The sequence below is a fragment of the Lissotriton vulgaris genome, chromosome 6 (genome assembly GCF_964263255.1).
Source record: "Lissotriton vulgaris chromosome 6, aLisVul1.2, whole genome shotgun sequence".
Taxonomy (NCBI): Eukaryota; Metazoa; Chordata; class Amphibia; order Caudata; family Salamandridae; genus Lissotriton; species Lissotriton vulgaris.
In genome coordinates, this window is record NC_141694.1 from 1865205579 (window position 1) to 1865230850 (window position 25272).

General features: G+C 47.1%; 1 protein-coding gene across 1 annotated transcript in view; it reads left to right on the plus strand.

The window, feature by feature from the left end:
• LOC147709687 (uncharacterized) overlaps positions 1–25272 on the plus strand; it is a 280392-nt gene that overhangs the window by 136288 nt on the left and 118832 nt on the right. Inside the window, exons 13-14 of the mRNA XM_086926072.1 lie at positions 5874–6020; positions 20923–21069. Coding sequence (XP_086782198.1) covers positions 5874–6020; positions 20923–21069 — 294 coding nt within the window. The remainder of the gene's footprint in view (positions 1–5873; positions 6021–20922; positions 21070–25272) is intronic.

Consider the following 25272-nt stretch of genomic DNA (forward strand, 5'->3'; position numbering starts at 1 on the left):
GCCATTGCAGGGTCCTGAGACAGGTTTTGAAAGGCTACTTTCGTGGGTGGCCCAATCTGTGCTGCAACCCCACCAGCAGCATTTCATTTACTTGCCCTGGATATCTGGTAAACCGCTTTATAAAGGACTTACAGGTAAATTAAATTAGCCAAACAGGTGTAGACCAATCTTTCCACGTTTTAACATAGAGAGCACATGCACTTTACACTAGACATCACTGATAAAGAGTCCGAAAACCACCAACACCAGGTCAGAAAAAATAGCAGGAGGAAGGCAAAGAGTTCAGAGATGACCCTGTTACAAGGTGTCTAAACTTAAGAAGTTGCAAATTATCTCTTGTGTTAATTTGGCATTGTTTCACCAAATGAATAACCAGAAGATGTGAAGCCATGTGAATGAAATCCTTCAAGTAACGTGGACCTAATGCCTACTAAAGAAAAGTGCCTTGTGTTAATCCCAGAAGTTGCCTACAAAAAAAATGTTCTTCTACTTGGTGTAACTTCACGTCTATTGTACCTGAAAGGCCAGCAGAGAATGTGGCTTAGTGACTAGGGTGGTCGACCTCAGAGCTGGGAAAGTCTCAGAAGGGACTCTCAACATTCTGAGATTCGGGGAAACTTGTGTGTCTTTTTTGAAGGGTAGATGTTGACATAGTTTTCCAAAACAGTGTTGAAGTCATTTAGAAGTGTATTAGCATCGGATGCGGAGTGTGTAAGGTGAGAGATGAGCTGTGCATAAGATTGTCAATGGCATAATCTTTTAAAATCTAAAGATGTGGTCTTCTCTTGTGCATTGACCATGGTTTGGTGTTAGGATGCTAATGGCAAGATAGAGACAGTGAGGTAGTTGGTTCAGTCCAGGAGTATGTGTTGTTTGCATCAGATTGTTGGTGATGGTGTAAATACAAGGTCATAGATGTAGTTCTTTGAGTGTCTTGGCTGAGTGATGTGTTGTACGCCGTTGCGTGTTTCAATGAGGTTGTTTGTGGTGGTACTTTTTTTTTAATGGACTAATGAAGTCCTTGTCAGGCCTGAGACCTGGTGATCAGATGAAAACTGGTGGTCTGAGATGCAGAGAATGAAAGGGGATATATCTTTAGCTCCGTAGAATTGAGAGTCACTTGCTTGCCTAGGGTGCTGAACCAGGAGGACTTATGACTACTACTGAGTCCTTCTTATGTGCGCGGTCCATACAAAGAATGCTGTAAGCCATGGGAAAAGGATGTCGAGGATGTGAGTGGATGTGTGGTTGTACCATGTTTCTGTAATGAAAAGTTAATCAAGCTTGTGATAAGTGATGATGTCTGCAAAGTCTGGTGCATGGAATGCAGCAGAACGAGAAAAATGAGCATGATTGCAAATGTGTATTCTGTAGTTTGAGATCATGTGGTAGTTGGTGAGATATATACAAGGTTGGAACTATGTGTTGTTACGATCATACATGAGTGTTTTTGTTGTCTTGGTCTGGGTGTGTATGTAGGGGTTGGTAATATGGGCTTCTGCGTGAGTCACATGGTTATATGTTAGCTTGCAGGTTTCAGGTCCTTAATGGCCCTAATAGGCCTACATAGGCAATACCTTTGTCTGTGTCTACCCTTCACTGGCCGTGTCTACCTTTGCATGGGACACCCAGGTGATAGGACACTGTAGGAGTATTGATTGAAGTAGGGCCACATGTGTTGTCACTTACTGTGCAAATAATGATGGGAAACCAGTGTCCTCTTACTTATCTACTTCTTTTATTAAAAATGTTTTGGCCGGAATCCATTGATGTACCATCCCGTGCAGGTGCTTGATGGGAAATCCTCATGTCTACATTATTTTTTTAATATGGGTTTGGATGGAAACCAGGGATGTCCCTTCCTGTGCAGATGGATGACGGAAATGCAGTTATGTCACCTCATGTGCAGAGGGGTGATAGAAAATGATTTCTTTGTGCATATTTTCTTCTTTTAAAGATGACGTTAGAGTAAAAACATTGATGTCACTTCCTATGCAGAAGGATGATGGGAAATGTACCAAAATCCCTTTGAAACACATGCTGGCAATAAATTACGATCTAATTCCAGAGTTCCAATTCTGAATACAACAATTTTTCATGAAGACTGGCCGCGTTCCACAATAACATTTTAGTAACATTATTTTTTAGAGGAGCTTCTTTAGGAAAAGCCTACATTGGTCCTACCCACTCGAAAGAGTCTCAATACTATTAGAATTAATAATCCATCATCCTTCTATTTCTTCAAGTCGCTGTAAATGAGTAAATCTATTCAATAAATGGCAACATATATGGTTGCTACTTGGATCACTACTGCTCGTGAAATGAGATGTTCAAGGCCAATTAGTTGACGAAATATAGGGACTAGCACTAGTAAAGTCTATGAAAATAATCTAATGGAACCACTTGTATCTAGTTTCAGTCCTAGATGTGATTTCCACAATGGTTCAAGAGACATGCTACTTGATTAGCATCTTAAATGTAAAAATGATGCGGTGCTGTCAATTAGCAGCAATCACGCCCGCCCTCACACTTGCTGGTAAGCACATCGTAGGTAAATTACATAATTTTACTAATGTATTTACTGTGGTATACTGCTGTGCTTGCATCAGGTGAGGCGACGCTCCTCCGCCCTAAGTGAGGAACCGCCACTGGCAGAATCCATTCTCCTCACTATGCTGACTTCATAATTGAGCCAATGTACCACTTTGTTAAAGAATTGTGCCCGTGGGGTGACCCGCCCAAACTGGGTGAGTTAGTTGTGGTGGGAGCTGCGGAACATCAAGCAGAAATTGACACAGTAGTAGACAGCACCCAACCGGGCAAGACAGAGTTTACATGGGGGGTGGTTGATGTTTTCGTCACTGGGACACTCTGTTGATTAAGATTGTCATCAAGTCGAGATTAGTAAGCATTGAACCTTACAACACGTTTACATCCCAATTAACACCTACTATGAATTAATTTACTAAATTCTCCATTTGAGTAGATTGACCTTGTTTCACAAGTAACCCTTCGTTGGAAGGATTAATTGCAAGAGTTTGATCAATACAGTCTAACAGATGATGTAGTGTGCCCAGAGTAATTTCAACTAAAAACGATAGTCTCTCTGCAGTAAAGTTTAGATCAGTGGATCTTACGCTCACAATTCTCTTTTTCTTGGTCAATTTCACAAAAAGCCTAACAAAAAGATAGGTTACATGAATTACCTTAAATGCACTATCATTAGGTTTGTGAACCACAGTGATCATCATAACAGTTGCCTCAGACCTAGGGCTCCTAGGACTGGAGAGAGTTTTTTAATAGTATTAGAGGCATGTAAATCCACATATATATGACAATGCAATACTGAAGCAGCATTTGAAATATGGAGACACTGCGGATATAAAAAGAATGAAATCAAAGAGAGTTGACCATGCCTATTGTCTTTAGGCTCTAGACAGGTCTGCCCGTGGCCCAGGCTTTGCCCGGGGATGTCCATTATAGCAATAGTGTAAGACTGCCTAAATAGCCATCAGGTGGACAAAGTCAGTGAGAACATGGGGCTGTGGATGTGTCCCGCAAACAACTGTTATTACAGAGAAAAAATAATGTGGGTCATTGCACAAAATCCCTAAAGACCATGCCACGCTTTGGTGGAAGTTGTCTCCTTGGTGCATAGGTCTACTACCTTTATATGTATTAATCAATCAATCAATCAATGTTAAATGTTATGTTAAATTGGTACTTGTAGAGCACGCAGCTCCTCAGGTAGAGTGTCTCGGCACTAAAAGACCTCAGGACAGAGCTGTCACTGTTACTAAAGGCAAGAGGGGGCTATTGCTATTGCTGAAACAGCCAGGTGTCCAGCTGCTTCTTAAAGGTGCGCAAATCATGCACTCATGTGGATGACATAGGCAGACAGTTCCACAGACAAGCAGCCTGAACTTGGAAGGAGTGACCGCCTATATGGGCACGGGAGAACTTCAATCAATCAGGGTTTATAAAGCGCGACTACTCACCTGTGCAGGTCTCAAGGCGCTGGGTGGGCGGGGGATGTTGGTCCCTTTGGGAGTGGAGGATCATTCGAAGAGCCAGGTCTTAAAGTTTTCTAGAATTGGGTCAGGGTGCTCCAGTTCTTTGGGGCGAGGTAGGAGAATGAACTTCCTTCAATTCTAGTCCAGTGTTTCCTGGGGACGGAGGCTAGGGCACGTGGTGCAGAACGGAGTTGTCTGGCAGGCATGTGGAATGTGAGGCGATGGTTCGGGTACGCTGGTACTATGTTGTGGAGAGCTTTGTAGGCATGTTAGGAGAGCTTTGAGGTGACTCGCTTGCTGACCGGGAGCCAGTGGAGTTGTCACAGGCGTTGTGTGATGTGGTGGGGGATGTCGAGGACCAGCCTGGCAGCAGCATTTTGAATGGTCTGTAGTTTCTTGAGCTGTTTCTGGGTGACGCTGGCGTAGATGATGAATGTGTGGGTGACAGTCTTTTAGGGGTCTGTGGGGATCCATCTGAAGGTCTTTTGAAGCAGCCAGAGTGTGTAGAAGCAGGCTGAGGAAACTGTGTTGATTTGGTTGTTTATTGTGAGCAATGTGTCCAGTTTGATTCCACATTGTCCACAGCACTCAGCGGTTCGCAACCCACCACTGTGCTTTGAGATTTTTTTTTGTGAGAGTACATTGAATCGCAAAGTTATGCGCCTTGGCCCTTATTACTCATAGGGCACACTTTTACTGTTTGCACTGTGTTGCACCTTCAAATAGGTGCACCATGCGCAAACAGAAAAAGTGCTCCTTCCTACAGAGAATTCGCACCCTTCAGGCAGCCACAAACTCGTGCAGCATCTTCATGGAGCAGCATCTTCGAAGCCACTGCATGTTTCCCTGTGCAGGTGGCAACACATCTGCAATTTAAGGAGGGATTAGTGATAATTTGCACATGGATGCAGTGAGTTACTGCCTACGCCTGAAGGGGATGTCTGAGGGGGGTACATGGGACCCTCTTTCTCGCCCCCAGAAGGCTGCTATCAGGGGGTCCACTGGCAATGCACCAGCTTTTTGTGTTGCACTTACAGTGCTCCTCCTGACAGCTTCTATGCCCTTGTGCCCACGTCCATAATATGGTGCAGGAGCATAGGTAAAGTGATTCCCTCATTTGCATGATGCCACGCCCGTACAAATGAGGGAATGCCCTCTTAACCCCTCCCCTGCTGATGACGGAACCACTCCGTCATCAGCTACGGTTGGGCTGTGCTGATGACGGAGCGGTTCCGTCATGGCCCGGCCGCCGCGCCTGCGCGGCGCTGATTTCGCGCCTGCGCGGCAGTTTTAATGAGCGGGGCGGGTCATGATGGAACAGCTCCGTCACCAGCACAGCTCAACCGCGGCTGGTGACGGAGCGGTTCTGTCACCAGCATGCGGCCACCGAGCGGCCGCCCCGCCCACTTAGCGCTGTGGCGGAATAGCCTCCGCAGCAAAAGGGTTAAGAGAGAGCTGGTGCTACATGTACACCCCGCTATCAGTATTCCAGAAGCATCGGTGGCCCTTTCTGTAATATCAAAGTGCCCCAGGGGCACCCACAGGACACTTTCTGCAATACAGCCGCTGGCATACTTTCTCCGCAATTATTAACCTTTTCATTTCCCTGGGAATACAAAGCACCTGAAAAAGTGCCAACTTTGCACGCAGCACTTCACCTATCTAGAGTTAGTAAAAGACTAATTACAGAATTCTTATCTCATTCACTGTGATTACTGTTACAATTTTGAAGACTACACTTGTGATTTACCGCCAATGTTGCCACATTTTCACATGGTTGCAATGTTTTTGACCATATATAGATTGTAAGAGAGGTTACTTGATGGTTTGTGGGACTTATTGTGCATTTCTGCATTGTAGTGAAGCCCGGGGAGTGTCCTTTCCAGTATATGGCCTGTGATTACCCTCCGCCATACATGCATACATGTAATGAGGACAGCGGCTGCCCAGGCACACAGAAGTGCTGCCTCAACTTTTGCCACCGGGAATGCAGGGACGCCATGCCAGGTAACACAGCTTGATACAATGCATTGGATTCAAGTCGAACTCTATGTTGGTATCTGGCAGATCACAGAAGATCTTCATTTCAGAAGCAATGCTCATGCCAATGCTGCCTTCTCTCTGCATATCCTGTGATCTGTCCATCACCCTTCTGCACAGGGCTTTACTTGTTTGTGTTTCTAACATTGATGTCGGATAACAAGAAAATAATGTGTTGTGTATGTAGGTTCATCCATAATTATCGCAGCTAAAGACCACCAAATCCACATTGTCTGCCAGCTATAACCCTATTGACTAACCTAATTTGTGTCCTGCCTTTTATATGCACCTTTTCCAAATAGTTTCAGTTCCTCAAATGTAACACTGCACCAAACTGTTAAGAACCCGCATTTCAGCTCCTCAACTTTACAAACAATCTCAAGGTAACTGTGCTTGTTCTTCTTGCCTCTTCCATTCCCTTTCCTTTCCAAAAGAGGCAACTGTGACCTCTTTCAACACTTTCTAATATGTGCTGATTGCCATCTGTGTCCCCCTGTCTTGGTGCTGCCCTTAAGAGGCACAAGGTTTCCTGATTCTTGTATTGATCACATTAAATCTGTACATTCTGGAGGAGATGAGAGGGACAACAGATTTTATAGAGATCGTACTCTTCTAGTGGAGGACCATCCCCCTTTAGCACACAACTCCAACAGAAGAACCACAACGTGGTCTACACTCACAAGTTTATCTACACTCACAAGTTGGCCTACACTCACCAATCTGATTACATTTCCAGGGATGCGCCACCCAATGCATGTTTTCAATAACTCTCATTCGCGTGCAACATGGTGTGTAAATGAAAGAATGTAGAAGAAGAAACTAAACCAGGTAGGATTTAAGATTGTTTTTCTCCAGAAGGACAAGTGGTTCATTTAAGAGATCCATTTAAATGGCAGGGTTTCCAGTGTTTACCTGCAAGGGGGTCATGTGAGCAGCCCCCTATCCATACACATCTAATATGAAATCCGATGAGCCAACTGGTGTTTCCTGAGTTCATTGTCTGTCTAGAATGATAGAGCTGAGATGTGTTTCTTAAATATTGAACCTGGTCTGACTGATGGCCTAGTGGGTAAGCGAAGACATTTAAAAATGGAGCATCAATCTCTGGGAGCTGGTATACTGTCTTAAGTCAATGTGTGAGGCCAGGGAGGCAGACCTACAATGAGCTGATGGGCAGCATGTTCAATGATCAGAACCTGCTGCCGGACGTAGGCTCGGATGTGAAAGGTGAGCCCACATCAGTATCGATGCCCGGGCTGCTGGCGCAAGTCGCCTCTTAGTTCCCATTCTGAATAGTTACCAAACAAAGAGACGGGCGCTGGAAGCAGGAATCACAAGAACAGGATTTATTACTCATGAGGAGAGCCTGTCATTTCAGACACGAAACACAGTGTCTTTTGGGAGGTGCTCTAACAAGTGAGCTGAGACATCTTCTTTTATACTTTACAAAACATTCCGTATTACAATCATATCATTGTGAAACAAGGAAAAGACATCCCCATAATCCTCGTGTCAATCCTACCCCACATATATTCACAATAGAGACCCTTGACCTGCCGATAAGAGGAGAGGGTAATCACACAGCTGAGTGTTCCGTCGAGTTTTAGGATATGTGCGCCTGATCGTAGCCCAGGGGGTGGGGAGGCTAGGATCAATAGTGGGTCCTTTGAAGAGGGGTGATTACATACAATAAGGGGCAGTAAACAGTATCTCCTGGCGTAGGCGATGACCTCAGACATGTGTGGACAGTCAATCGCGAAGGGAGGGTTCACTAACAGAGGGGTTATTCATGAAAGGAAAGGAGGTGTTGGTCAGGCGCGGCCGTGACTCCCAAGGACTGGGTCTTGCAGAAGAAGAAGGTTTATGACTTGCCCATGTGAGGGAGAAGGGGGAGGGGGGAGCCAGGGTGTGCACAGGGACAGAGTCGCACAGAGAGAGAGATCTTATGACCCATACATGCAGTCAGATACAGCTGGGGAGGGTTATGTCAGCTGAGACGAAAGATGCTTCTTCAAGAGAAAAGAAAGAGGGGTTTTGCGTGGGCCAAGCAGGAGGGTTGCTTTTCAGAGCAGGGTCGCGCAGAGGGAGAGGGTTTCATGGTCTATGCATGTGAGTGGGGGGGGGGTTCAAATAGCGTAGAAGGGAAGCCGGAGATCCCAATGAACGGGAAAAAAGGCCATGGTGCCTAAAATGGCTGTCAGGTACATGTGGGCACGGGCCTTTACTGGCGGAGTGGTGCGGTTAATGTACAGGGAAGGGAATGGGAAAGGACAATGAACGCTGCTTATGTACATCAATTTTCTAATTTTCCACAGTCGCCGCTTTTTACATAACAGAGTTCATTTTCCTAATTGATGGGGGGGTACGTGTAAACAGGTGCGGTTGAAGAATTAGCATTTGTCAATACTAACATATGGCATATAATCATGGACAGTTGATGTGATTGGCAGAATGCAGCACATATGAAATTGCATTTTGTTGAGTTCCTAACATTTAAACGCACTACATAGCATAAATGCTTCTGACTTTCTCAAAAATGTGACCAATGGATATTTTGATCAAATAGTCGAGGGAGGAATTCAGTCCAATAAGATCTCTTCGTCACAGTGTCTTTTTAGCAGTGAGCCATCACTGGTAGGCTCTCGTCCGTATCTTTTCGTTGGCGCTGTTGAGCACCGGCGGTGGAGCTATAGGTCCAGCTCAGATCTATCCTTACGCGTTGCAGGGTGCGGTCAGTCCTCTGCTGTTAGACCACAGTCCTGTTCCCTAACCAATCCTTTTAGTGGCGCCTTATGCTCGGCACCTATATTCCTGTGGCGTAACCCCATTTCCATCTAAATGCTGTTCTTCCTTTCGGCAAAAAGTCAAGTGGAAAAGGGGGTATGGTTCAGTAGTCGATGGGAGAGAGAAGGCGGAGTGGGGTCAGATTTCCTGGGACCCACCAAAGGGACCAAGGGAGCAAAGGATAACAAGCAAGCAGGCCCATCAATCGGGCTTAAAAAGAGGAACGGAGACTTCAGGCACGCGTGGGTAGGTGGGCAAAGGGCTTCAGGACAGCCTTTCATCCTTTCGTTTACCACATTGGAGAGTGCTGCCTCGTCCCGTATTCCTGTTGTGCTGTGGCTCCACCTTTGGTCGAGGTCGCATGTGTCCCATGATCTGCGGCCAGGCTGTGTGTCACGTCCGACCCTTCTCCTCCGGTGATCGTATATCTTTGAATAGGTACAAAACAAGCTTTAGAGAACTGGCAGGAGAAGACATTTATGCATGTGAATTCCTCCTTCAATTCTACGCACTTGGGAGATACGTTCATCGGTCACAGTCAGATGTTTATTATCAAGCAGTGCATATGTCGGCATTTCTACTGAGCTCATGCCAAGCTTATTCATCGTCTATTCATGACATAAAATAGAGAGAAATTAGACTCCTATCAACTGCGCATTTCGTCAGATTCAACCTTCCGGAACCTCCAGCGGAGACTTGTCTTTCAAACCTGGGCCTTAACAGTCTAACGTTTCCCTCCAAAGCTGGCTAACCCTTTCAAACAGGGCGGGGGCGCTATCGTCGGGGGTCAGGGTAAAAACAGGTTTTCTCGAGGGACGACAGTTACTCATGGTAATCATGTGTATATCGGGGACAGCAGCTGGGGTTGATCAAGTGGGGTGGGGACGCTACGGGCATTCGCGCTTGGGTGCAAAGGGGGTGGGGCAATCTGGGCATTGGGGGTCAATCTAGGCGTTGGCGCTTGTCTCTAACGAACTGAAAAATAAGGTGCCATTGACATATAGTTCCCCTATATAAGGCCAGATTAGGGGACCGTAGTTGTCTTACCTGTCCTTTCTTTCTTAGCCAATTCGAGTTCATTCATTTTGCAGAAAGGAGAGGTAGTAGCATGGCGAGATACAATCATTTTAGTTTCTGTCAATTTCGCTGAACACCTTTGCGTTCAATAAGTATCCAATCAGACTGGTGCCAGCGAGGCACAATTTTACCATAAAAAGGAAGATGGAACAGGGGGACTCTCGTGGAGAGTGAGAGTCATCCGCAACCCAAACGAGCCATTCGGTACACGTATGACATGTAGAGAGAGAGAGAGAGAGAGAGAGAGAGAGAGAGATAGAGGGGGAGAGAGAGAGAGAGACGTGTACGAAAATAGGTCATTTTAGTGCGCTCACAACACAGAACAGCAGGGGTCAGGTAACACGGAAACACAAAACAGAGGGAAGACATAAATCCCTACACTACACATACACAAGCTCAAACAAGGGGGGACAGTACGTGTTTTACATAAAAAGAAAGATTCACGACAAAACATAGAACAGTTGTTGGCCAAAAAAGATCTCCTTGCGCATGCTGCGTATTTTTAATATCCTATTTATCTATGGGCTGAGCTCTTTTTACCTTTCCTCCTTTCCCTCTCGTTTGCTATTTTTGCGAGCGCTCTCAATTGCCAATACTTACACCTCGGTCAGCCGGTCAGAAATTAACCTGGTCGGGCTATTGCCCATGGTTGGATCTTAAACCACTTTTGAATTTCTTCTCTTGGTTGGAAGTTCTCCAGGCTGAGGCAACAGAGGGTATTGATCAGGAGAACAGTCAGACAGCTTGGTTATATCTATAAGAGTGTGAGAAGGAGGTGGTACATTTCGAACATCAACAACGTTTCTAACTTCCCAGACGGGTGGTGCCTGGGAACCCTTACCCCAGGACTCTTCTTAGTCCTTTCCCTGTCTAGTTAACTGTCATAGTTACATTATCTAACGTGCTAATTCGAGTCAATTTCCGTCATACAGTACCCGTCAAGTTTCTATGTCAGTCCATCCTCCCAGTCGCTACGTTCTAAGGAGGAACAGTCATCTCTAAGTCTAGCATAAGTACTATGCTCAAATCCCCTCCTTCCCTTTCCGTCGGTTGTTCGATCATCACTCCTCCATACTTCAGCCGACGTTCCGACGTGACCTACAGAAGGGAGGAGAAGGAAGGGGGTGGGGGCAACATTCAAAATACATCAACTTGCATAAATCCGAAAATGTTTTTACTTACCACATACTCGACCTATCTCCACGGGCCGCATTCTCTACCATCTCGGCGTTTAAGCCCAGAGGGATCAGTAGCGTCAGATAGATAATCATCGATGGTCTGCGTATCTACATGAATCACACGATCGTGGCCTTATAGGTCGTGTGCAAGGGTGGCGGTCAGGTGGTATTTCTGTGGTATCGCTCAAGGGCGTCTAAAAACACTTTTCCGGCTGCCTGTGACACATAGTGTAGCTGCTAAATATCGGGCCTTTTTACCCTTCAACCTTAATAAAGCTGCTTATTTTTCGCTTATATTAGAGACAGTAGTAACACATTAAAAAAACTCATTAATGCAACTGCTACAATTCATACTTCCTTTTTCGAAATACCTTTAATTAATAATGTTGGTGCACAAATACGGGCCTACAACCCAGTGGGCCGGCCACGGAGCAGACTGGAACTGTGCATAGGGGGAACGAGGTTGTTGATCATTTATTTCAGAAAAGTGCGGCAGTGCAATAAAATCATATCGAACTTTCCTACACTGCAAGTATGATGCATGTCAATAATTCAATTTTTCAATAATTTTATCTCATTGTCCAACTATTACTCAAGACCTAATATTTATCAATTCATTGTCCAAATGCTCAATCAGTTCTTATTTCATACCAATTCATTTCTTCCCAAACGTAATTAGTACCCACCCTAAATCAGTTCATTGTCCCAACACATAATCGTTATCTATCTTATATCGCTTTCTTTTCCAAACACATAATCAATATCAATCTTATCTACTTTCATTGTCCAAAACTGCATACACATCTCGGAGCATCAAGGTTTGAGCAATCAAGGTGAACAAGGAGTTTGAAAGTTTCATTTTGTATCGACGCCATTTTGGGCGAGGTCAGGCAGGTCCCAGTATAGTCAGAATGTCTCCAATGACTCGTGGTTGGACCAGAACCTCTTTTGGCAGTTCAAAAAGTTTCTCGTAATGGGGTGACAGACTAGCAATATGAACCATCAGTCAAAAGTGGGGAGGGAGGCAACAATCTTTTCCTACCGGGTCATTCTGGTGTTCCATCGGAACTGAACAAATCTGTATCTTTGCAGGATTTTAGTCATTTCCAAACTGAGGCTGGCGCCGGCAGGAGTGCACCGACGTCTCGTGGCTCCATCGGAGGACAGGGCGGGGGGCACCTCGTGGAGAGGTCGGCCCCCCGGCTCTTTTAGAATCTTCAAGGTTGAGGAGTACAGGGCGTGTGCTCGTCCCGGGCAAGGAAACCCGCTTTTTGATATGGACCCCTTCTTCAAGCAGGAGCGTTGGGGTGTCGCTGGAAGCCTCCACCTGGAGGGAGGTGGGGGAGGCTCGTTCGCGCCGCCTCCCCCTTCCAGTGACCCCGCGCCGTTCTCCGGCTCCAGCGCTTTGGTACGGCCGTGCCAGGCAATGAAGATGGGGGGGGGGGTCGGTGGCTGAGGCAAGACATCCCCCCCCTTTGACATGTGGCGGGACTACCTGAAACTCTCAGGCGTTGCCATGTGGCGGGACTACCTGTCACTCTCAGGGGTTGCCATGTGGCGGGACTACCTGCAACTGTCCAGGGCCGAGTGCAGTTGCAGCCATTATTGCGCAAAGAAGCGCCACCGTCCTTGCCTTGGCTTCGGCCTTCGATGAGAGCCGGATCAGGTGAGAGAGGGGGGGGGGGGTCAGTGGCTGAGGCAAGACATCCCCCCCCGTGGCCTGCAGGGCAGCAGAAGAAGGGAAAAGGAGAGATCATTGCGATTTGCGGGCCGTCCGCCCCACAGCCTCCCCTTCCGACTGCGGCCAGCCGAGCCCTGCACGCATCGAGGCCTCGCCTTCCGGATGGGCGTAACCGCGGACCTGTTGCACTTCGGGAGCTTCCGGAATGGGGGTAGGTACCTATTGGTTTGTTTCTATTTCATGTGACCGTTATTTTGGGCGTGGTGGGCAATGAGGCAGACATGTTTGGAGCAGGAGTAGGCAGCGGAACCTAGCTACCTCGTGGCTGCCTTGTAGTCAAGCTTTTCGCCATTTTATATTTCTTATTACGAACTGCTTCTAATGTTTCTTATTTTTAGTGAAGTCTAAAGCTCATCAGGGGGTTACTGACTTAGCCCGATTTCTTTTTATTTTTCCTTCCTTTCCTTAGCGTGTTTCAAGCTAAAGTTTCTGTTAACAGGGTACGGTGATCACTTCATATATATTTTTTTTTTATATGTCCTTTTCATTAGGGGTACTCCTGGACGGACCAGATGAGTTACCTCCAATAAATGGTCCGGGGTGGAACTAGATTATCAATCAGAGGGGAACACATATCCCTTCATTAGGGTATCATCCTGGACGGACCAAATGATGTACCTCCACTTACTAGGGTAGCCTCCTGGACGGACCAGATGGGTTACTTCCAATAAATGGCCAACGAGTGGGGGCATGTGTCCTCCATTAGGGTAGCCTCCTGGACGGACCAGGTGAGCTACCCCCAAATAATAGTCAATCAGTGGGGAGTGGGTAGGACTGACGAATCATAAAGGGGCATAACCTACCCTTTACTACTTGCAAAGACTAGACAGAATATTTCTATTCCACGTTGTTTGCAAACAGAAAATACCTCAAACAAACAATTCCTTGGACAACAATGTCCAGTCAATCAATCAATCAGTGGGGAGAAAAACAGGCATGACGGATTACAACGGGGACAAACGTCTGCATTACCTGCCCTTCGCTATCTGCAAAGGAAGACAGAATATTTCTATTCGTCTCTGTTTGTGGACAGGGAAGATCTCAAAGAGCAACAATCGATTATTAATCGATTTCAAACAATCAGTGGGGAGAAAGGTAGGCATGACGGATTACAACGGGGACAAAAGTCTGCATTACCTACCCTTCTCTATCTGCAAAGAGAGACGAAAGTTCCTATTCGCCGTTGTTTGCAAACAGAGAATGTCTCGTTCTCAAGAAGAGAACCAATATTTCAAGTAGCATTCAAAGCTAGATGAACCAATAACAACAATATCAGTATTCAAATACAGATTCCAATACAATCAATCAATCAATCAGATGGATAAACCCATCCTACCAATCAGGCGTAAAAAACACCCTACTTAATCTTACCCGGACCGGACCATGTGGACAGTTCTTCGTCTTCCTCCTCCAGCGCCCGATCGTTCTCTTACTCTATGCAGCATTCCTGTGGGATTCCAGTCAGGACAATAGGTCACTCGAGAGAGGTCCGTTCAGAATCGGTGAAGCTCATTCAATCGGCAGCCGGACGAGGGCCCTCTCAAGGCAGGTATACTCCAATCGTTTAGATGTTCACCTCATCGTCTGGATCTCTCTTACTGGACCTTATGTCACTGATGGACCCCGCGTTGGGACGCCAATTGGGAAAGGTGAGCCCACATCAGTATCGATGCCCGGGCTGCTGGCGCAAGTCGCCTCTTAGTTCCCATTCTGAATAGTTACCAAACAAAGAGACGGGCGCTGGAAGCAGGAATCACAAGAACAGGATTTATTACTCATGAGGAGAGCCTGTCATTTCGGACACGAAACACAGTGTCTTTCGGGAGGTGCTCTAACAAGTGAGCTGAGACATCGTCTTTTATACTTTACAAAACATTCCGTATTACAATCATATCATTGTGAAACAAGGAAAAGACATCCCCATAATCCTCGTGTCAATCCTACCCCACATATATTCACAATAGAGACCCTTGACCTGCCGATAAGAGGAGAGGGTAATCACACAGCTGAGTGTTCCGTCGAGTTTTAGGATATGTGCGCCTGATCGTAGCCCAGGGGGTGGGGAGGCTAGGATCAATAGTGGGTCCTTTGAAGAGGGGTGATTCCATACAATAAGGGGCAGTAAACAGTATCTCCTGGCGTAGGCGATGACCTCAGACATGTGTGGCCAGTCAATCGCGAAGGGAGGGTTTACTAACAGAGGGGTTATTCATGAAAGGAAAGGAGGTGTTGGTCAGGCGCGGCCGTGACTCCCAAGGACTGGGTCTTGCAGAAGAAGAAGGTTTATGACTTGCCCATGTGAGGGAGAAGGGGGAGGGGGGAGCCAGGGTGTGCACAGGGACAGAGTCGCACAGAGAGAGAGGTCTTATGACCCAGACATGCAGTCAGATACAGCTGGGGAGGGTTATGTCAGCTGAGACGAAGGATGCTTCTTCAAGAGAAAAGAAAGGGGGGTTTTGCGTGGGCCAAGCAGGAGGGTTGTTTTTCAGAGCAGGGTCGCGCAGAGGGAGAGGGTTTCATGGTCTATGCATGTGAGTGGGGGGGGGGTTCAAATAGCGTAGAAGGGAAGCCGGAGATCCCAATGAACAGGAAAAAAGGCCATGGTGCCTAAAATGGCTGTCAGGTACATGTGGGCACGGGCCTTTACTGGCGGAGTGGTGCGGTTAATGTACAGGGAAGGGAATGGGAAAGGACAATGAACGCTGCTTATGTACATCAATTTCCTAATTTTCCACACGGAATCCAAGTTTAAGGGAGTTGCCATGATCAAGTCTAGATGGGATTGTGGCCTGAATTGTGTTTTTTCCGGTGGAATCAGGGAGGAGAGGCACAATTTTAGGAAGCATCCAACAATGAAAAATCAGGAAGAGGCTGCACTTCCTAATAGTCCTGAGAATGAGAGGGACGTATCTGAAAGAAAACCAAGCTGTCTGCATAAGACTTAGGAGTTGGTAGTGTCCCCAAGAAGGTGGCCACCAGGGAGTTAGTAACTCAAGATCAGTACTGATTTCTTATCTCTTTTGAGTTTAAGTAAGTTGTTGTTTATTTACGGTTTCTTAATGGCCTTGCATGGATAGAATTCTTCCTCAATGCCGATTAGGTTGATTTGATTGAAAGGCGCATTGATATGGATGTCATCTTCATGTCGTTATTGAACCTGCATTATGGAGGTGAGTGAAATCAAGTAAGTACTAAAGGAAGTAAGGCTTGAGAAGGAGCACTGAGGAACTTGTTATGCAACCAGTAGGCAAGAAAAACAGAAGTGTGGTAATTGAATAGCTTGTGTTGTACATGGTAAACACAAATGTAGGCACCCCAAGGTATGCCTTGCTCATAGGAAACCTTGTGGAAACCACTAGGTCTAGAAGGTATCAGGGCGGCACAGCCCACTTATTCTAAAATATGTCTAATAAGAGACTGGTACTAGAAATACAGACTGAGATGTTTCAAAGAAAGTAGTAATTTGGGAAGAAGAGAAATCAGGTGGGAATGACTAACTACATCCTGAAGGATATTCAGTGAGTTTCTTCAGTAACTCATTGCCTACATCTCTTTTGTTAGATCTTGTTAGATCTTGGAGACAATGATATGAGTAATTAAGAAGTTCCTAACGTCCATCAGCAAAGGCTTACAACATCTGTTGCTGGGACTAAATTCTGAGGAGGGCAGGAGTCAAGAGAAGAACCAGATATTTTAGAAATAGCAGCAAACTGAAAAGTCTCAATCAAGGTGGGATGGAGAATGAGTGGGTGGAAGAGGGTGAACATCTTACAACACCAGCAGAACAGCCTCTAGTGAAAGTTGGTGGATAGTAGGAGAATACAGAGCATAATGCAGGAACTGAATTACTACAGGCAGATGGAGCACAATATTGTTTAAAAAAACAGATTTTTTGATAAGTGACTTAAGAAAGTCTTGCCGAAAAATTGGTTAATAAAAAACTGTCTCAGTTCCTGGAAGACAATAACAAACTAAAAAACTCTCAGACAGGTTTTCGGCCAGGGCAGGGCACTGACATCGCCCTCTTGGCGGCGGTAGAGGAGGCCAGGACACTCTTAGACGAGGGAGGATCAGTGGCAGTGATCCTCCTCGACCTGAGTGCGGCCTTTGATACCGTCAATCACCAACTCCTCATTAAACGGCTCGAAAGAGTCGGTGTGGTAGGCTCTGCCCTATCCTGGCTCTCATCCTTTTTGGACCAGCGTACCTTTCAGATCTGGGAAAACAACACCTGCTCCTCCGAAACTCCCCTCCAATGTGGTGTGCCTCAGGGCTCCTCCCTGAGCCCCACATTATTCAACATCTACATGTCCCCATTGGAGGAGGTTATCACCCCGTTCGGAGTGAGCGTCGTCAGCTATGCTGACGACACACAATTAGTGGTATCACTACCCCATCCCAATCGAAAACCAGCAGATCTACTTAACTGCCTTACGCAGGTTCAAAACTGGATGAACAGCTCAGCCTTGAAACTAAACGGAGCAAAGACAGATGTCCTTCTTCTTGGTCAGAAAGGAATCATTCTCCCCCCGAATATCTGGCCTGATTGTTTGGGTCCCATTCCTGAACCAAAACAAGAAGTAAAAAGCTTGGGCGTGTGGCTAGATACTACCCTGTCATTTTCCACACAAGCAAAAAAAGTAGCCGGGACATGCTTCGGCCTGCTGAAATCACTGAGAAATATCCTGCCCCTTCTGCCACCCAACTCCCAAAAACTGCTTATACAAGGCATGATAATTTCTAGGCTTGATTTCAGCAATGTGATATACCTGGGCGCCCTGGAAGCAACACTGAACAAACTTCAGAGAATTCAAAACATAGCCGCCCGGATTCTCACCAAGACCCCTGCCAGAGACTCGGCCAAACCAGCATTGAAACTCCTCCACTGGCTTCCTATAAGGGAGAGAGTTAAATTTAAGGCCTTGTGCCTAGCTCACAAATTGTTACAAAATCAAGGCCCTCCCATTCTTAGAAAATTTATCAAACCCTATAAATCCGGCAGATCCCTCAGATCGGACACGGAGAATTTCATCAGCGCCCCTAGAATCAGGAAGGCACGCACAGGTGGAAGGCGGTTCACAGTCCATACCGCAAGCCTCTGGAATGCACTCCCCCGCGACCTGAGAACTGAACCACACTACCTTCGCTTCAGGAAGCGGTTGAAAACTTATCTTTTTCCCCAATGATCCCTTCCCATCCGAACCACTGTATCCCCGTCCCATCCCTCACCCCCCCTCCTTCCGGCCCCCCTTGTCAGGTTTAGGGTAGGGTTCTTAGCGCTGGGATACCTTCGGGTGACTACGCGCTCTACAAGAGTTTTTAATAATAATAATAATAATAATAATAATAAGAAGAAGAAGAAGAAGAAGAAGAAGAATTGCCGTCAGTAGCTGCTCTGGTTTCAAAAAAGAGATGCCGGCTTACTTGACAATGCGTTTTCAGGCAATGACAAAAACACAGTGTCTGCCAACATGGACCTGAATCAAAGGTCATTAGCAGAAGTAAGTGTTACTCGTGACTCTGCCCCTCACACCTATGGTCACGCTGGGCATGAAGACTGCAAAATAAATATATTGCCCTTCCTCAGCAGCAAACAAAGGCTGTGGTATAGCTTGGGAAAGTGGTCAAGTGGTTGTGTACATTCCATAATTTTTACAATTTATGGGCTGATTACGATCTCGCTAGGAATGCGCTCCGTACGACTCGGATCTGAAGGGCTTTCCTAGCGAATCGCGCTGTGAGAGCCTGACTGAACGAGTACAATACATCCGTATGCTGACTGACTTGGTTCGCTCGGACTCCCATTGAACTCTATGGGAACCAGTATACCGAACTACAGACTCCCATAGCAAAAAGGAGTGGATGGGGAAAAGTGTACACCCTGTGGCGGGCACCCCATGGGGCCCTGCATGCTGTGCATGCTTGGATCGGTGGGGACCCATGGGCACCCCTGCAACCAATTTGGAGGGCCCCGGGTAAGGTTGGGCCTGCTATGGCCCCCCAAAGTCTGATTTGTCTCGCTGAGCTCGAGTCAATACGGATGTCCAAATCATCCATCATACTTGCTCAAATTGGAAGCCGGGTCCATTGCGCGGCACAATTTGGCTGTGAACAAGTTGAACTGACAGGATTGGGTTCAAAAAGGATCCGTCCGACGTGGGCGAGATCTTCCCATCATGCTTGGTTGTTCAAAATGGGGGACAACTTGGTCGGAAACATAGGCTCGGAATCGGATTTGCTCGCTCCGGAACCCATCTGGAGGCCTTCTAAGCGAGATCAGAATCGGCCCTAAGTTGCGATGCATCATCTATCTAGATTTGTCTCTGCCAGTGAAGGATAAGCAGCTAAGTAGTGCAATGTGCTTTTTTTTGGCAGAAGATATTTGCTTAAAGTCACAATCATGTCAGGTCCAAGACTAATTTTCTGTTAAGGATCCCATACCCTAAAAAAAAACTACATCTTCTTCAAGCCCCTATAGCTGAGAATGGGTAAGTAATGCATCAGTCTTTCAGGAGAAAGATACAACACAACAAAGTCATCACTCCTCTTCCTACCAGAGCATGATCATCTCTATTCACCCTCATCACAGAGGAATTTCACACTAACACGGTTATTTACTACATTTTGTGTGGGCCCTAGTGTATTGAAAGGCATTGTGCTGATTTACATACCAAAAAAGGCACTGCGCAAGAGCCCGCGCAGCCCTAATGGAATAAAACAAATTCTGCTAGCTTCTTAGAGCAATCACATTCACAATTCTGAAGGTAGTGTGGGATTGTGGACATTCTGGGGGAGAGGAGGAACTCAGATGCAAGAGTATGTGTAGACCTACAACTCTGGTGATGTGTAGAGACTCACCTACTTCACACAAGTGATTTCTTAACCTGAAAAAATATTCATACAGATATATGTCAGCCTATTCAGAATGAGAAGGGGGAAGTGTTGTGGCAGAATCATCTGCTATAAATACCATGCCCTAAACATCACCTTCAAAAAGTATTGGCCAACTGGAAGTAATATAATAGGATATATCTCCAAAAGGACAATATTTTTGGGGGAGCTATATTTATGTCAGAAAATATTTCCATATACGATATTCTGACATACAAAAGAGGATGAAACAATCCCATTTAATGACATTTGTATGGGAGGTGTTTCCTCCACATAGAAATATAGTGAAGCAGGCCACATATGCAAATGTGCAGTTGCATTCCATTTGATTATTAGGAATTATATACTAGGTACACATTCTTCAACTGTAAGCCATATCAATATGAACATTGTTCTTGGAAGAATCCTGGGATTCTTCATCAAACCCCAAAAGTCTGAAATGTACACCTAACTTAGAACTAGCCATCAAAGAGCAAAATTCCATCTTTCGTCACTAGACCAGTGCAAATCAGGCTGTCAGAGAGCAATTCCAACTAGCAGGCTCATTATCTAATAAATGTAAATGTAAATGTAAGTGCCAGCATTTATAGAGCGCACAGCTACCTCCAACGGAAGTGTCCCAGCGCTGTCCGTATACCGCTTAGGAACCCTTCCTGGCTTTTCACTGTGAGATGCCCCCTCCTGGGCACCCCCAAGGTGAAGCCAGGCATCCCAGCGCTGTTGAGGCCGTTGTGGAGATTAAGCAAGCTATTGCCCAGAGTTGCAGAGTGGGACCCATGATTAGAATAGGCACCGAGGCGAGAATTATCAGGTCTGAGGAAATTGAGCCCAAATCCCGCCGAGGCGGGTATTGAACCCTGGTCCCAGGCCAGACCTCTGCATCAGGGTTTGCCGCTCTAACCATTGAGCCACACTTCTCCACCCAATACACCCCCCCGTGAAGGGCTCTTCAATCTGCAGCTGTGGAAAGAAGTCCAGGAGTCAGGATAGTGGTGTGCACTAGTCAATTTGGGGCCGGTCGACCATCATGTTCTATTTCAGTGAACTGAACATCATGTGCACACAGTCCTGGGATGCACTGGCTTTCGCTTTCCAACAGTGGTGGGTGGCCACAGAGGCAAGAGTATGAGTTATGTTTTGCTCTTATATTTTCATCACAAGAATTGACAGAATGTATAATATGCACCTCTTTCAACAGCAAAAGGAAAACCTGGGACTTGCCCGCCACACTATCGACACATGTTCCCAGACAAGGATGACACGTGCCGCACTGACAAAGATTGCAAAGGAGAGCGGAAGTGCTGTGACTGGCAGGGAGGATTCACATGTGTCGCTCCTGTCAGAGGTGAGTGATCCTCATCACCTGGTCTCTCCCCCGCTTCATTGTACAGATAACTAGATCTGGGGTCTCCTTTATGTTTTAGAGAAGAGCTAGTCTGCATCCTGCTGTCATCCTTGCTCTTGTGCAGCTATTAAACATCATGATATCCATTGTTTTATTGTACGACAACCTCCAGCTCTCACGTCCTGTTACATTGTCCAATTATTCTGCATTCTCTCTCGCCCTCTGCTTCACTGTGCATCTATTCTGCATCTGCTCTAGACATCTGCTTCATTGTGCAGCTATTCTTCATCCCCTCTCACCCTCTATTTCATTGTGTAGTTATTCTACATCCTACTCTCACCCTCTGTTTCAATGTGTAGCCATTCTGCATCCTACTCTCACCCTATTTCATTGTGTAGTTATTCTGCATCCTACTCTCACCCTATTTCATTGTGTAGTTATTCTGCATCCTACTCTCACACCCTGTTTCATTCTGTAGCTATTCTGCATCCTACTCTCACCCTCTGTTTGATTGTGCAGCTGTTCTGCATCCTACTCTCACCCTATTTCATTGTGTAGCTATTCTGCATTCTACTCTCACCCTCTGTTTGATTGTGCAGCTATTCTGCATCCTACTCTCACCCTATTTCATTGTGTAGTTATTCTGCATCCTACTCTCACCCTATTTCATTGTGTAGTTATTCTGCATCCTACTCTCACACCCTGTTTCATTCTGTAGCTATTCTGCATCCTACTCTCACCCTCTGTTTGATTGTGCAGCTGTTCTGCATCCTACTCTCACCCTATTTCATTGTGTAGCTATTCTGCATCCTACTCTCACCCGCTGTTTCATTCTGTAGCTATTCTGCATCCTACTCTCACCCTCTGTTTCATTGTGTAGCTATTCTGCATCCTACTCTCACCCGCTGTTTCATTCTGTAGCTATTCTGCATCCTACTCTCACCCTCTGTTTCATCGTGTAGCTATTCTGCATCCTACTCTTACCCTATTTCATTGTGTAGCTATTCTGCATCCTACTCTCACCCTCTGTTTCATTGTGTAGGTATTCTGCAACCTACTCTCACCCGCTGTTTCATTCTGTAGCTATTCTGCATCCTACTCTCACCCTCTGTTTCATTGTGTAGCTATTCTGCATCCTACTCTTACCCTATTTCATTGTGTAGCTTCCTGCATCCTACTCTTACCCTATTTCATTGTGTAGCTATTCTGCATCCTACTCTCACCCGCTGTTTCATTCTGTAGCTATTCTGCATCCTACTCTTACCCTATTTCATTGTGTAGCTTTCTGCATCCTACTCTCACCCTATTTCATTGTGTAGCTTTCTGCATCCTACTCTCACCCTATTTCATTGTGTAGCTATTCTGCATCCTACTCTCACCCTATTTCATTGTGTAGCTCTTCTGCATCTTACTCTCACCATCTGTTTCATTGTGTAGCTATTCTGCATCCTACTCTCACCCTCCTCTGTTTCATTATGTAGCTATTCTGCTTTCTACTCCCACCCTCTGTTTTATTATGCAGCTATTCTCCATCCTACTCCCACCCTCTGTTTCATTGTGTAGCTATTCTGCATCCTACTCTCACTCTCTGTTTGATTGTGCAGCTATTCTGCATCCTACTCTCACACTGTTTCATTGTGCAGCTCTTCTGCATCCTACTCTCACCCGCTGTTTCATTCTGTAGCTGTTCTGCATCCTACTCTCACCCGCTGTTTCATTCTGTAGCTATTCTGCATCCTACTCTCACCCTCTGTTTGATTGTGCAGCTATTCTGCATCCTACTCTCACCCTCTGTTTCATTGTGTAGCTATTCTGCATCCTACTCTCACCCGCTGTTTCATTCTGTAGCTATTCTGCATCCTACTCTCACCCTCTGTTTGATTGGGCAGCTATTCTGCATCCTACACTCACCCTCTGTTTCATTGTGTAGCTATTCTGCATCCTACTCTCAGCCGCTGTTTCATTCTGTAGCTATTCTGCATCCTACTCTCACCCTCTGTTTGATTGTGCAGCAATTCTGCATCCTACTCTCACCCTCTGTTTCATTGTGTAGCTATTCTGCTTCCTACTCCCACCCTCTGTTTCATTATGCAGCTATTCTGCATCCTACTCTCACCCTATTTCATTGTGCAGCTCTTCTACATCCTGCTCGCACCTTCTATTTCATTATGTAGCTATTCTGCATCCTACTCTCACCCTATTTCATTGTGCAGCTCGTCTGCATCCTACTCTCACCCTATTTCATTGTGCAGCTATTCTGCATCCTATTCCCACCCTATTTAATTGTGTAGCTGTTAGACGGGGACCCGGGAGGGTCGGCCGAGCAAGGGGGAGAGGTCTCCTGGCGAGGGCCCTCTCCTTCAATCGTACGGACGAGCAACTTCCCCCCACAGATAGACACCACACAAAGATAAGTTCTGTATACTTTTATATGTATTCTTAGGCAAGGTAGCTTGACGATACAGCAGGACCAGGATGCAAGGATCCCGTCAATTCTAGTCTCTTTAGGGAAGGGGGTAGCGGGACAGTCTCAGGACCGGTCCGGTACAGGGGTAGCGGATGTGGAGCTCACAATCCTTGAGCTGGAGGGTTCACAAGTAGGGGCCGCGGCAGCGCCAGCAGACCTTCACGATGGTTCACGAGGAGGAGGAGCCGCGGCAGCGCCAGCAGGCCTTCAAGATGGTTCACGAGAGGATGAGCCGAGGCAGCGCCAGCAGGCCTTCAAGATGGTTCACGAAGAGGATGAGCCGCGGCAGCGCCAGCAGGCCTTCAAGATGGTTCACGAAGAGGATGAGCCGCGGCAGCGCCAGCAGGCCTTTAAGATGGTGCACAAAGAGGATGAGCCGCGGCAGCGCCAGCAGGCCTTCAAGATTGTTCACGAAGAGGAGCCGCGGCAGCGCCAGCAGGCCTCCAAGGATGAGTTTGTCTCGGTGTCTCTCGACTCCAGGATACAACTGCCTTCCTACTCTGGAGCTGCCTCAGTTATAGGTCTGGCGCCCTTTGATGTCCGGACCTTCGCACTTGGAGGTCGGGAGGTCCGGGATGAGGGAGTCCGGACACCCAGCAGGGGGGTGGAGCCAGCGCCCAGGGAAGCTGGGGGGCAATCGAAACCTGGCGGAGGGGAGCCATCGACACTCCTTCTCCCATTGACCCGCCAAGTGGTCTCTTCACCCCCTGGGTGGATGGTGGTGCCTCGATGTCGGGGCTGGGCTAGGCCTGGGGCTGAGGTCGACCCGAGGCCACGAGGCCTGGTCGTGGAGGGTCCAAGATGGCAGCTGGGCCAGGGACGGTGGTTCGGGAGGGGACCCGGGCCAGCCGAGAATGTTATGATTATGAGTCAATGCTTTGCCGGGAAAGAGCTGGGTGTCGGCCAGGCTGGTTGCAGGTGTTGTTCTTGTCCGGGGAACAGGGGTGCAGGGGTCCGCGACCCGCCATGGGGGGAGAAGCCGGGCATGCCACAAGGTCTGTCCAACATGCGTCCCCCCAGCTGAAGGCAGGGAGAGTCACCCATCCTCTTGGGTAATCTCCTCGCCGAGGCGGAAGAAGCGGGACAGGCCGTCCGCGTTGGCGTGGTCTTGGTCTGGGCGATGCTCCACAGTGAAGTCCATCCCTTGCAGGGGAGATGGACCAACGTAACAGCTTCGGATTCTCTCCCCGCATCTGCATCAGCCATTGCAGCGGTCGGTGGTCTGTTTGCACCCGGAAGTGGGTACCGAAGAGATAGGGCCGGAGCTTCTTGAGGGCCCACAGCACTGCGAAGGCCTCTCGCTCTATAGTGCTCCAGTGCTGTTCTCGGGCCAACAGGCGTCGGCTGATGAAGGCCACTGGCTGGTCAACTCCCTCCGTGTTAAGTTGGGAGAGGACGGCCCCAATGCCATGATCGGAAGCATCCGTCTGCACTATGAATTCTCGGCTGTAGTCGGGGGCTTGGAGCACGGGGTAGAGCACATGGCGGATTTGAGTTTCTCAAAGGCAGTCTGACACTCAGGAGTCCAGTGTACTTTCGTGGGTTTTTTTTTGGATGTAAGTTCTGTGAGGGGCCCCACAATGCTGCCATAGTCTTTTACGATGCGCCGGTAGTATCCGGTGAGCCCCAGGAAGGCTCGGACTTCTGTTTGGGTTACCGGGGGCTCCCACGCCTGAATGTCGGCGATCTTGAGTTGGAGAGGGGCCACCAGGCCACTTCCCACCTGGTGCCCCAGG